This window comes from Triturus cristatus, chromosome 10 (assembly GCF_964204655.1).
Source record: "Triturus cristatus chromosome 10, aTriCri1.1, whole genome shotgun sequence".
NCBI lineage: Eukaryota > Metazoa > Chordata > Amphibia > Caudata > Salamandridae > Triturus > Triturus cristatus.
In genome coordinates this window covers 276,447,082-276,461,563 of record NC_140593.1, presented here as the reverse complement: position 1 = coordinate 276,461,563, position 14,482 = coordinate 276,447,082, and the positions used below count along the sequence as shown (strand labels likewise).

The 14,482-nt window shown below is 51.7% G+C and overlaps 1 protein-coding gene across 1 annotated transcript in view; it reads right to left on the bottom strand.

Moving 5' to 3' along the window:
* The window catches only part of LRRD1 (leucine rich repeats and death domain containing 1), a 191,706-nt gene that overhangs the window by 15,495 nt on the left and 161,729 nt on the right, over positions 1–14,482 (bottom strand). The window contains exon 6 of the mRNA XM_085631088.1: positions 6,984–7,104. Within this exon, the coding sequence (XP_085487214.1) occupies positions 6,984–7,104 (121 nt within the window). The remainder of the gene's footprint in view (positions 1–6,983; positions 7,105–14,482) is intronic.

Sequence of the window (14,482 nt, the reverse complement as noted above, 5' to 3'; positions counted from 1 at the left end):
TATACAGGATGCAATGGTCCTAATAAGATTAATCAGTGTGTAATCTTGAACATGCTCAACGTGTTTCTCACCTATGTAAGTCTAGACGGATCTTGTGGTGATTCTTCAGGACCTAGAGTATATAACTACACCACAATTTGACTCGATTCTGTATCCTATTCGTAATGTCGTAATAATCCCAAAACGAGTAACTATTGCATCCTTCAAGCTGAGAGCAGAGTGGAACTCATATTAGAGTCTTGCACACGGGTTAGCATCCTCCCTTAGACCTGCCCTGACTCTGCTCACCTCGTTTCTGGGGCAGCAGAGGCGGGGTAGGTCTAATGGAGGATGCTAACCCGCGTGCAAGACGCTAATATGTGTTCTACCCTGCTCCCAGCCTGACGGAGCCAATAGTTACCCGTTTTAGGATTATTATCCAGGTTAAAGCACAATCAATAATTCACTGTGACCTGATATCTGACCGATTACTATGACATTACGAATAGGATAAAGAATCGAATCAATTTGCAGTGTAGTTACATACTCTAGGTCCTGAAGATCTGTCTGGATCCGTCTGAACTTACATAGATGAGAAACATGTTGATAATATTCAAGATTACACACCGATTAGTCTTATTAGGACCATTGCATACTGTATAAGCACCACATTTTTAACTAGGGTAGCGAGTTCCATCAATAAAGTTGATTGACAACAAACTGCACTATACCTATTTTAATTCACTACTACTAAAAATCTCTTCAACACAATTTTTGTTACCACCCTCTCACCCCCTTCATCATGCGGCCTATACAAAAAGACCTCGGCAAAGAGCCCCATCGTGGGTGCCAGTCGGGCATTGTAGCGCCGGCCGGACGAGGAGCTTGCCCACTGATGAAGCATGACACCTTTCGGGTGTGTGAGGGCTCTTACTCCTAATTGGAGCACTCCGCCCTATCACTTCATTCACCCTCACCCCCTCCTCTGTCTTTATAGGAACAGCACAAACCCAATTTTTTGATACAGTCTAATAATATTAGGAGCAGGTGTACTCGGCCTATGTAAAAGCTCCTGGTTCCTCTAGGTAGTGTGCATGCAGGCACCCATCTTTGAATGCTTTACAAATACTTTATTGTGAATAGTTAATATCGAACTAGTTACTTACCTTCAGTAACGATATATCTGTAAGAAACATTAGTTAGTGATAGATTACTTACCTTAGAATTACCCCCAGGCGTCAGACTGGATACGGAAAGTTTCAGTCAGCAGTACCCCTGCGCTTCGGTAGGTGTCGTTGTGCGGCTCCGCATACCTCGTTGGCGTCGTAGTCGCCGAGATGAGGACGCTGGAGCTACTTAGACACGCCCACACGCGCTGACATCAGTTCTGTACACGACTTTCAGCGCCAGGAACACAGAGCCATGCAAGATACTGACCCCCTGGTGCATTGAAACTAGGGCCCTGAAAGGGATGACCTTAACCCTAGAAATCAGTTCGCAGAACGGGGAGGATGGGTGGGGCGGTAAGGAATCTATCACTAACTAATGTTTCTTACAGATATATCATTACCGAAGGTAAGTAGCTTGTTCGATATTAACTATTCAGGTTCACAATAAAGTATTTATAAAGCAACCCCGGTGGTGGGTCTGAATCACGCAAGAAAGTCACGGAGAACAGAACGGCCAAAGAAGCTGTCTCTCCGGACTTGACTGTCAAGGCAATAATGCTTAGTAAAAGTGTGCAGCGAGGCCCACGTGGCTGCCTGACAGATGTCTTGCAGAGAGACACCACGTCCCAATGCAGTAGTAGCTGCTGTCGCCCTGGTAGAATGGGCGCGCAACCCCACCGGAGGTTCCTTTTTAGCCAGAGGATAACAGGCTTTTATACACAAGACGACCCAGTGGGAGATAGTCCTCTTGTGTACAGCTCGGCCTTTCTTGGCGCCTACGTAGCCAACAAAGAGCTAGTCATCCACCCGAAACTGTTGTGTGCGATGCAGGTAAAATGAGAGCACACGTTTTGGGCCAGATGGTGGAGCCTCTCTTCCCCTCTGGAAGGGTGCGGAGGCGGAAGGAAAGTGGGCAAGGTGATAGTTTGCCTGATGTGGAAGGCAGTGACAACCTTTGGCAAGAAGGAAGGACGAGTGTGAAGCACAACCTTGTCCGGATGAACCGACAGAAAAGGAGGCTTAAAGGAAAGAGCCTGGAGCTCACTCACGCACCTAGCGGAGGTGATGGCAACCAGGAAAGCAGTCTTCAAAGTCAATAAACGAAGAGGACAGTTGTGAAGTGGCTCAAAAGCAGCGCACATCAAATAAGTAAGAACCAGATTCAAGTCCCACTGCAGCATTTCAAACGGAATAGGAGGGAAAAGGTGTGTAATGCCTTTGAGGAATCTACTTACAACAGGGGACTTGAAAAGAGAAGGCGGATCAGGGAGCCTGAGAAAGGCCGAAATTGCAGAAAGGTAGCCCTTAATAGTGCCTAGAGCAGAGCCCTGCTGGGCCAGAAAAAGAAGGAACAGAAGGACTCCTGAAAGAGGGGCAGAAAGGGGATCCACAGCCTTTGCTGTTCACCATGCCACAAATGTTTTTCACCTGCAGACGTATACCGATTTAGTGGAGAGACGCCTGGCTGCCATAATGATTTCACAGACTTCAGGAGGCAAGTCAAATGGAATCAACTGTTGCCGCTCATTCTCCACGCATGTAGGTGGAGGCTGGACAGGTTTGGGTGGAGGACCATCCCCTGCTGCTGCGACAGAAGATCCTCCCGAAGAGGCAGTCAGATCGGGGGATCCATGCTCATACTAGTAGCTCGGGATGCCAAACTCTTCGAGCTCAGTCCAGGGCCACAAGAATGACTTGGGCCTGGTTGCGCCTGATCTTTTTCAGCACTCTTGGTAGAAGTGGTATAGGCAGAAAAGCGTACAATAGACCGCAGCTCCACTCGTGACGAAAAGCGTCGCTGAGTCAGTGTCGCCTTAGAAATTCCAACGCGCAGAAGACATGACATTGCGCGTTCTCTTCGGTGGCGAATAGATCTAACCATGGCTCTCCCCACTGTTGAAAGAGGCCTTGCGCCACCGCCGAGTGAAGACGCCATTCGTGATCCATCATGCACCTGCGGCTGAGTTCATCCGCCCTGGCGTTCAGAGAACCTGCCAAGTGTTGAACCGTCAAGGAAATGCTGTGACGTTTCCAGCCATGTCCAGATCCTCCTGACATAGGGTCCACGACCCCACCCCACCCTGCTTGTTGCAATACCACATGGCGGTGGTGTTGTCTGTGAACACCTGCACTACTCTCCCGCTGACAGAGGGAAGGAATGCCTTCAGTGCAAGTAGGATCGCCCAGAGCTCCAGAAGATTGATATGGAGCCTGGATTCCACTGGAGACCAGAGGCCTCTGATCTCCGCCTCTCCCATATGGCTGCCCCATCCCAGGAGGGATGCATCCGTCACCACTTAGTGCTCCGGTTGGGGATGGGAGAGGGATCTGCCACTGACCCAATGTTGGTCCGTGAGCCACCACTGCAACTGCTGTGCAGTGCCCTCGGAGATCTGGATGTGCTTGGACAGGTCCCCTTGATGCTGCGCCCACTGGAACTTCAGGTCCCACTGCAGAGCCCGCATATGCCATCTGGCATGATTGGTCAGCAGGATGCAAGAGGCCATGAGGCCTAGCAGCCTCAAGGACATCCTGACCGAAACCCAGGACCAGGGCCGAAAGATCGGAATCATAGCCCGAATGACCCAGACTCGCTGCTCTGCAGGATAAACCAGAAACTGCGCCGTGTCCAGAATCGCTCCGATAAAGAGGAGCTTCTGAGAGGAAATCAGGTGCGACTTTGGCACATTTATGGAGGACCACAGCAAATGCAGGAGGTCGGCTGTAGTCTGGAGGTGGGAGACAACTGCCTGGGGCGAGCCCGCCTTCACCAGCCAGTCGTCGAGATAGGGGTAGACCGAAACCCCTGATCTGCGCAGATGAGCTGCGACCACCGCCATCACTTTTGTGAACACCCGAGGGGTGCTGGTAAGGCCAAAAGGGAGCACGGTGAACTGAAAGTGCTTGTGGCCTACCGTGAACCGCAGGTAACGCCTGTGGGTCGGCAGGACAGGGATATGAAAATAAGCGTCTTGCAAGTCTAACTCTACCAGCCAATTTTGCGGGTCCAGGGCAGACAAGACCTGAGCCAGTGTGAGCATCTTGAACTTCTCCTTCCGGAGGAAGCGATTGACGTTCCGAAGGTCTAAGATAGGACGCAGACCTTTGTCCTTCTTTGGGACCAGAAAGTAGTGGGAGTAACAACCACGACCTACTTCTGGCGTTGGAACGCGCTCGATGGCCCTCTTGGCCAAGAGGGGGGACACAGCTTCCTGCTGGAGCAGTGCCAAGTGATCCCCCGACTGAGGTGGCATGGCTGGAGGGGTGGTCTCGAAGGGGAGGGAGTAGCCTCTTTGGACTATCTGTAACACCCACCTGTCCGAAGTGATGGTGCGCCAGTGGGGGAGGTGATGGCGAATCCTGCCACCCACTGGTGTTTGGTGAGCCATAAACACCGGACTAGGAAGGTTTGGAGGCAGTGGCGGCAGGGGAGGTGGTGGACTGACCCGCCTGCGGCCCCGTGACCCACCTCTGCGGGTCCAACGTCCGTGGCTGCGCTGAGACTGTTGCTGCGCAGGCCTGTGGCTCTGAAACGAATGTGTTTGGGCGCCCCTTCCTTGGCCACGAAAGGAGAGAAAATCAGAAGTGGCAGGAGTGCGCATGGCCGAAAGACCTAAGGACTTGGCCGTAGCCCGTGAGGCCTTAAAATGCTCCAACGCACTATCTGCCTTGACGCCAAAAACGCGAGTGCCATCAAAGGGTATGTCCATCAAAGTGTTCTGGACATCCCCGGAAAAGCCAGTTGTCCTCAGCCAGGCGTGGCAGCGCAGCGCCACTGTCGTGAAAATCGACATGCCCAGCGAGTTGGCGGTGTCAAGACCACAACAAATTGTGAACTTGGCTGCGTCTCTCCCCTCAGCAATAGCTTGGGAGAGCACCGTCCGGGCCTCCTACGGACACTGAGGCAGCACCTGCGCAAACGTGTCCCACACAGAATGGGAATAACGGCCCAAGAGGCATGCGGTGTTCAAAGACCGCAGCCCTGAACTGGCGGAAGTAAACATTTTCTCCCCAAACTGTTCCAGTTTCTTGGATTCCCTGTCTGAAGGTGCGGAAGGGAATGCGCTTAGGGACGCAGAGGCTTGGACAACCAAGCTCTCAGGGGTAGGGTGCTGGGAGAGGGAAATGGGGTCGCCCGGGGCCGAACGACGGGCCACGTTCTTATCCACAGGAGCCCCTGTGTTGGGCCTGGACCAGGTGCCCAAAGAACGTCAGAGAGTGCGTCATTAACAGGCAGCAGCGGCTCCTAGAGGAAGACGCTGGCCGAAGCACTTCTGTCAGGAGGTTAGTCCTGACGGCCACCGTAGGGAGCTCGAGGTGGAGAGCCTCGGCTGCTCAACGCAACACCATAGAATATGTACCACCTTCCTCCGTAGCCACAGTAGAAGGAGACAGTGTGCCAGGTTCTGGAGTAATATCCAAATCACCTGCATTCCCCAAATCCTCTTCCCAGTCCGGGTCTAACTCGCACTGGGCTGTGAGAGGGTCCTCAGACCCCTCCCAGTCCTCCCCGTCCTCCCCAACCTGCCGGACAGGTGGAAATGAGGGAGGCGGATGGAGAAAGGGACAGAAATTCCCTAACGGCGTTGGAATCGGCATCGATCGACACCGGTCTGGTGACGTCTCCACGTCGGGGTTTAAGCTGGGGACGGCGTCGGCCAGGGAGCCGGCCGACGCCAGCGGCGGCGCTGTCGACATCGATGTCGGTGCAGGTCGTACGAGGCCAACCAACATCGGCTGGGATCCATGCATGGATGCATGGGGGTCTCTCGGTGTCGAGACCGGAGTCGTTGATGACGTTGGGGCCGGAGCTGACGACGCAGAAGAGCAGGTACCCCCAGTCGGGCCCACGGGGCCCGAAGCCACGCCGACGGGGCCCGACGGCCCAAAGACTCGTGCCATGGCAGACATTATTTTCTGCAACTGGGCCGGAGTCGCCGATGGACCCCTAAAGGCGGGTAGGCCATCGGCAACTGCTTAGGCTCTGCGGGGTGGCACCACCTGCACCCTCAGCCATGTCGTGCAACAGGCTAGGGGAAGGCAAAGAGCGACTGCGCTTCTTCGACTTCTTGTGCTTCGCCTTACCTGACTCCAAGTGCAAAGACTTCGTCGAACGATGGTGATGGCGGCTCCGTGACTGGTCTCTCGACCTCCCACGGGACCGGGACCTTGAACAGCGCTTAGCAGTCTCTCCGGCCTCCAGCAACTTTCGGGACCGCTCCCGCAAAGTTTTCGGAGCCATGGCCCGGCATTCAAAGCATTCGGAGCACGACTCGGAGTCGTGGTCACGCCCTAGGCATTAGAGACACACACGGTGTGGGTCCGTCACCGACATCGTGCGAGGACAAGCCGCACAAGACTTAAAACCGGGCATCCCTATACACCAGGAGTCGAAGAATCGAAAAACAGAGATAAAAAGTCCCAAAAATAACTCAGTCAAAAAGTGACTGGGGGGTACCGCTCTCTCCAGATCTGCACTGGCTGGGGCAGAAAAAGAAAGAACTGACGTCAGCGCGCCTGGGCGAGTCTAAGTAGCTCCAGCTACGCCAACGACGTACGGGGAGCCGCACGACGACGGCTACCGACGCACTGCTGACGGAAACTTTCTGGCTAAAGTCTGTCGCCTAGGGGGAATTCTAAGGTAAGGAATCTATCACTAACGTATCTCTTTCAGATATTAAGTATTAACAAAGGCAATAGCTCAGTATAGGGACCACACTATTGACTTTGCCACTGCTCTTTTCTTTAGTAGACTGCTTCCCCATTTTGGGAAATCTAACATCTTCTGAACAGACTGCTACAGATACAAAAGCACCATTGATTATTAAAACTTACTTGTCCTTTTCGAGGGCTGTGACTTCATCATCTTGAATTCTGAGTTTTGTGCAGAAAAAATCAAAGTTTTCTAGTGTGACCCCGGAACCAATAACCTTGAAGATCTTCTGCAGCATTTTCTCTACCAAAACAACAAAGCAATGACAGTTTAACAATTATGGCAATGATTGACTTTGAACATTGCAGCTCAGATATTTTGAGAACTATCCGAAGATCATGATTAATGAGGGGAGTTTTGTTCTTCTCTAAACTGATACCCTGCAGCTGCTTCCTCCCCTATAGGCTGCAGCTCTCCAGAAATGGAGCAGATGCTAAAGCTGACTGCCTCACCAGCTACGAATGAGACCACCTTAAACTATTTACTTTCCTCTTGGTCGAAATCTCTTTTCCAATATTTCCAACTTCCATTGTAGTTTCTAAATGTACCGATTTCGTTAAAACACGCGCTTTGCACTTTAAATTATTTGTGCAACAACCTGCATGCAAAAAACTCGGAATCTAAGTAGCTTTTTTCTCAAAAAATGTTTTTAGAGTAGCCACTTTCAATATCTATATCTCTAAAACAAGCACATTTGTAAAATATGGGAGCATTTAAAAAATGCACATTATACTTTCCCTCAAAAAGTGCATTAGCAATTTAGAACAAGAATTGACAATGGCAATACAAACCTGTGACACTGCTCACCAGCCCTCTGTGGGGAAACAGTTCAGTAATGTCTATTGATCAACGCCCACACCGCTGTGTGACAACACAGAGGTGCTTGGTATTGTGTCATCTCTGCTGAACCAACACCCTATCGATCCACCAGGTCATTGGGTTGAATGTTAAGTACAAGTTAGTTGCCATAGTGACTTTTGCACTCGCAGCCCTTAACCCCTCCTCCTTCAGCTCATGCCATTTCGGGTACTTTTAGGGAGATGCCTGGAGCACCACTCTGGCAGCATAAACATTTTAAAAGATTTGATAATCGAGTACATGCCTGGCCCTCCTGTCTCCTAGGCCTCACACTTAAATGACCCATTGACTTTTATATCTCCCTCCCTTTAACGTAGGCTGACTGAGTTGGGCATACAATCTTGAGCGAGAACCCATTATAAAATGTTTATAAAAAAGCAGGCAGATGATCCACTTAAAAACTTTACAAAAACATCCGTAACTTAATTCTAAAACAAACATCCCTCATTCTCTTAGTTTCTGTATACACTAATAGAGGGTATATAAAACATGCGGGAACCCACCTAAATTCCAAACCAAAGCACTAAGATGACCTCTCTACTACAGCCCAGTGATAAAACCTGTCCCATTTCCACTCGAGTTGTTGCCTGACAGACTGTGTTCCTGCCACTTGAAGAACCTCTTGGGGTGGTCCAGGGTTTCTGGCGTCAAATGGCTGCGTTCAGAAGAGCGGTTTGAGTCCAGGAGTCTGCCTGCTTGCCTGCCACAGTTGCCTGGATGGAGGTATGTTGCGGGCAGGTAGTGTAATTGTATCATGCCAATTTGGAAGAGGTGGCAATTTCACGGAGGGCCATCCGTGCCATGTGTCTGCCCTTTTTACTACTCCAGTAGTGAACAATACTGTAGAGTTTGGCGGGCGCTAGGCCTAATACTCAGATAGGGATCACACAGACACAGTTGGTATGGTTGGATAACTGGCCCAGAGAATGTGCGCTCAGCTCCTTTTAATGTCAGGGTCACCTGACTGGTGACGCTTGTGGTGGGTGGGGGTTCAGTGTATGTTACAACAGGCTGAAACACTAGAATGCTGATCGGACGATCACTACATCCCTCCCAAACTTTAATAAAGGTCAATACAATGAAGCCCGAACCTGTGGGAGAGAATATAATTTGGAAACAAACACAACATAATAATGACAACTTCCAAGTAGTCTCTTCCGCTGCTGGCCAACCGCCTACAAGGGTATCCTTGCAGCCGGGACCACTAGTTCTCCTTGGCACGATGTCAGGGTGCCCTGTGGATGTAGTCTTTCTTGGACTTGCAACGTGGAAGTGTGATCTACAGTCTCTCTCTTCCTATTCCACATCCAGTGAAAGTGCAGATGGAATGATGGTGTATCAGTTATGTGCTATTTTCCACTGTACAGTCCTGGGTGAAGTACTTTCTCCATCTGGTGATTCTCTTCTTCCAACGGGATTCGCAGTTGCAGGACGTCCCTCTCACGGATGCCCCTCTCTCGTGGGTGTCCCCTCTCACCAGACGACCCAGAGGCCCTTTGCAGCCAGGCTTCCACTGGACCGGTGGACTTCCACCTAGTCGCTCCAACCATGTTAGAGGAATCGCTACGGGTCCTTTCTCCGTGTCCCAAGCTCCACCTGAAAAGGGGTGTTGTTGGTACTTGATCCTTTGCATGCTACCTTTGCCTCCCAGGATTTCCAGACCGAGCTTCAACAGTCCATCTCTCGTGTCGGGACCCGCTGTCACCGGTGTCCCTGAGGCCTCTGCCCCTTGGAAATCCACGGTCCTGTGTCCGTTCCATCCCAGAGGTGGTTGTTACCAATGGACCGGCCTGCTCGCCTCTGTCGTCCCCGGGTGACCTTCGGATTCGCACGTAGATGTGTTCTCCCAGTGGTGCTGATGTTTTCCAGGCACCATGTTCCGATGTTCTTGCACCTTCGCACTTTCTTCTTCAGGAGTTTTCCTTTCTGGTGTGTGATTTGACTTGTCCCGCACACCTCTTTGCTCTTCTCCTCTGCTTTCTTCCTTCGTGATGGTGTCTTGCCACTCAAGATCTGTCTTCTCTTCCTTCCTTTACGACGCGGTCTGGTCTTCTATCTTGCTGGTCTGCCCTAACCAGGCCTCTCTGTGTAGCGTGCACTCCACACGTGTCTCCCTGGTCTTGTCCTCCCCTAGGACACTATCTTCACATCAATCTGTAACTGGACCGGTCATCGCGACCTTCTTTCATACGATTACTTCTGACTTCAAGTTAATGTTGTTAGACTTCTCATCCGTGTCTTTCTGGTCCTCCTTGCGGACCTCTCCTGGTGTCCTGTTCATGGACATCTCCTCGGTCGTTCACTTCACGGACCTCTTGTCAGATCTTTTCCTTCTTCTTATCCGACCTCTTGTCAGATCTCTTCCTTCTTTGACCTCTTGTAGGTCGGCGTCATCCTTGCGACCATCTGGCGGGTTGGCTTGGTCCTCCTTGCGACCAACTGACAGGTCGGCTTCTTCCTCCTTGCGACCATCTGACAGGCCGGCTTCTTCCTCCTTGCGACCATCTGGCAGGTCGGCTTCTTCCTCCTTGCAACCATCTGGCTGGTCGGCTTCTTCCTCCTTGCGACCAACTGGCTGGTCGGCTTCTTCCTCCTTGCGACCATCTGGCTGGTCGGCTTCTTCCTCCTTGCGACCAACGGGCTGGTTGGCTTCTTCCTCTTTGCGGGTACTCATGCTTCTGGTGGTCTGCGCAACCACTTCTTCTTGTCTCCGCAGTTTCCTTGCTTCAGTGCGCTACTGACTGCGCCCTTCGTTTGCTTCATTGGACGTGCTTGCTGCGCATTCTCTTCAGTCCTTCACTCCTGGACTGTAGCAGCTGTTGCTGTGCTGCTGCACACTTGCTTGGTGTTGGGTTCCTGAATCACCCTCGTTCTCCTGGTGGTGCTCCTGCTTTGTTTCTGCTGCTGCAGCAACAACCTGTGGCCACCAGGTATCACTGCCCCTCCTTTTCCTGCGCTGCCTTTCACCTTAGACGCTCTTTAGTGTTCTCTTGACACCATGGGCTTGCTCCATGTGCTCTGCTCACTGTAAAGGAGCCACTGATCCTCTGTGTGCACAGATGCTTTGAACTGCCGCTGTTGTGTATTTCCCTGGCTGGGCATCATCTGTGTGCGCTAGGCAATCTTCAGTCTCCAGTCCTGTGTCTCCAGTCATGTTTTCATGCTTTCTTCTTCACCCTTTGTCATTGGAGGCAAACACTTTCCAGCAGGGTGGTTCTCTCTCAGTCAACCCCTCTCTGGGGGTCACAGTAGCCAGGAACTGTCTGTGCAAACTCTGTGCTCTCCTGTCACTCTGTCCCTGTTCTGTTGCACTTTGTCTGACCGATGGGTGCGTTCGGCTAAACCGCCACTAGATGGTAGTTCTGCATTCTCTTTCCTCATCCTCGGAAGCTTTCCACATGGTGCATGCTTAGGGCTTCCTCTCTGGGACCTTGCTGCTTCACTTCCGGTCCTTCTTTTGTGATACTGTGGTTCCTGTCGTGCATTCCCCTGGTAAGCCTTTATATTTTAGTTTTGCCCTTTTCGCTTCTCACACGCACCCTGGACACTGATACGGCACTCCCGTATATCGGCCCCAGCAGCTTCACCACGCTGCGGGCCTCGCTCTGCTGCCTCTTTGCTTTCCAGGCAGAGCAGGGATCTCACACGCCTCTGGAGGTATTCGTGCCCTACAGTAAGTTTTGTTTCTAATTTCCTTTGCTTTTGGGTGGCGCCGGGCACACGGGTTGCTACCTGCAGTCTGTTTTTTTAGCGGGGGCTGGCTTCCGCATATGCTGGCCGCTCTGCTTCAAACTATGCCCTGCTGGCGGCACCGGGTCATCTCAGCCCACGGGCGCGGCCTGGTGTCTTCGACCCATCTACCTTCGGGTCATGCGGGAAGGCACAACAGACATTAGCGGATTCTCTGGGCACACGCTACTCCCCGTCACGCATCTTCTCACTTGTTAATCGTGGCGGCCAGCCGTTCACGTTTGCACCTTCCTGCCCCTCGCAGTATGCCTGTTCTCTTCATGGGCTGTGCAGGGGGGGTGCTGGCACCGCTCCTATCGGCCGTGGGCCGCATGCTTTTTTCATTCTGCTCCTCTCCCACCCACAGCAGCTTCTTTCAGTCCTCACGCTGCGCGGGGTGGGGTTCGGAGCTACAGCCTGGGCCCTACGGAGCCTTACAACAGTTCACCTTTGCCGGGTGGGCTCCCGCTGGCCTCCTCACCTTCGAGGTCCCTTCTCGTTTCACCACAGCCCCTCGCTCACTCACCGGGCTCGCCGCCTGCCTGGCGGGTCGTCGTGGCTGATGCAGGTGGGCTCCGATCGGCTCGCTCTTCTCCCCGTGGCACTTCACACTCCCCCGCAGGTCTTCACATCGGTATGGGGTAGTCTCCCGATCACCTTCTGCCCTTCCTGTCAGCCCGGGGCTTTGCACACGCCCTGCAGGCTATCAGGCACCTCTGCACGGAGGCAGATTTACGGCAGGCACACAAGGTGCGGGGTGGGCTCCCGGTCACCTCGCCTTCTCCCTGGGGCTTTGCACACGCTCCACGGGCTTTTGGGCGCATTTCGTTTCCGGCTTCTGGGGGTGCCCTCGACACTGGCAGCTCTCTCCCCCTTTTACACAGCTGCTGGCTGCTGCCCGCACAGGCACAGCCCCCTCGTCGCCAATGTAGAGTTTGGCAGGCGCTAGGCCCACATACTCAGATAAGGATCACACAGACACAGTTGGTATGGTTGGATAACTGGCCCAGAGCATGTGCGCTCGGACCCTTTTATTGTCAGGGTCACCTGACTGGTGACGCCTGTGGTGGGTGGGTGTTCAGTGTATGTTACAACAGGTTGAAACACTAGAATGCTGATCGGACGATCACTACAAATACCATGTTATTCACTCCTTGTACAATCCCCCAAAAAATGTTAATGCCGGACCTCGCTGCCGCGTGAGCAGTCCACCTCACCTGTCTGGTTGCTGGTGCAGGTGCATGGAGGTGTCTGCTCCAGCCATCGGGCACATTGTCCAGGGTTGGGGAAGTCCCAGTTCTGACTTCAAGGCTTCCCCATTAGTGACGTCCTGCAGCTTCAGTGGTGCAGGTAGCTCTGGGCACTTAAGCTCGAACCCTTCAGGGTACGAGGCTACCCGTCAATAAGGCTTTCCCCTCACCCTCTCCCATCTCGTGACAGGTAGATAGGGTCTAAAGCCTCACTGACCGCCACCCCACCCTGTGACTTGATGGGAGAGAGTGAGGGGAAAAATCGCGAAACTGAAAGCTGGAGACTACGCATCACTACGCAGACTCCAGCGCTCACTTTCCTGCTTCAAGTGCTCCAGGAGGGAGGGAACAGTGTTCCTGCAGCAAAGCTCTACCCAACAGCTGAAGCGGACTAGTGCAGATAGCTGAAGGTAAGGCAAAAAATAACCCGCTAAAATTTTGTGTGCAGCCTTTGCATGTGTGACCGTATGAGTATGTGTGTGTGAGCCACGGGGGGGGAGGGGGAGGCGAGTGAGAATAAGTGACAGTGAGTGACAGTGTAACTGCATGAGAATACATAAATCAGTGAGTAAGAATGAGTGAGACTAAGTTAGAATGAGAGAGTTAGTGAGTGTGAGTTACAGACTGAATGCATGAAGGTGACAGAGTGAATGAGAATGACTGAGTAAATGCGAGTGTACATAAGTGTGTGTGTGTTTGAAGGAGTATGTGTGTGTGTGATAATGAAAGTGAGTGATGGGAGTGAGTGAGAATATGTCAGAGCCAGTGTAACTGTGAGTGAGGAACAGTGACTGAGAATGAGTGAGGCTGAGTAAAAATGAGAGAGAAACTAAAAGGAAAAGTCAGAGTGACAGAGTGAGTGAGAATAATTGTGAGGCAGTGAGAGTGTGAAGGAGTGCGAGTGAGGAAGCGTGGGTGAATGTGAGTGAGTGTGAGAGAATGTGAATGGGAATAAGTATGTCAATGTAAGTGAGTATGAGAGAGAATGTGTGTCTATGTGCGCTACGCTTGTGAGTGTGATGCTGGCCCTGGCATAGTGGTGGTAATTCTTGGCTTAAGGAGGCACCCATGGCAAATTTCTGGCCTAATGGAGGAAATTCTTTGCAAAAGAGCTACCAATCGCAAAATATTGGCACTGGCACACTAGATTTAATTCCTGACATTTGGGATACGTGTAGCAAAACGCTGGCATTGGCATATTGGAGGCAATACTTATCATAAGAGGCAGCCATGGCAAAATGCTGGGAATGGCATTCATGGCTTGAGGGGCACCTATAGACAAATGCTGGAGCTGACATATTGGAGGTAATGATTAGCATGAGGAGTACCCATGGCAAAATGCTGACACTGGCACACTGGACATAATTATTACCATAAGGGTACCTGTGGCAAAATGTTGAAATCATGAGGTGACGAGTAGTGACATTCAAATTGTCGCGCGTGGGTGAGGGAATTCCAACAAAAATCTGACCGTGCTTATTTGGTAGACAAGGTCATAATACCCAGAATAACAGCATTTTAAGCCAAAAGGAAATCAGGGTATGATGCTAGACCCTAGGTAAGGAAGGTAGGAGTGAAATTAAAGTAGGTGACTGGGTAAATGTGAGAGATCCCACCCTAATGGTCAAAGGGAATTTCAAATTCAGGTCTCCTGTGTGGGTGGATGAAGTATCTAGGAATGCTGTTCTTACGAAAGAAAGTGAATGGTGGAACTAATGCAGAGTAGTAAGGCTAAAGCTGGACAAAGGCAACCGTGAAGGAGTGGATGTTTCATCCTCTGGTCA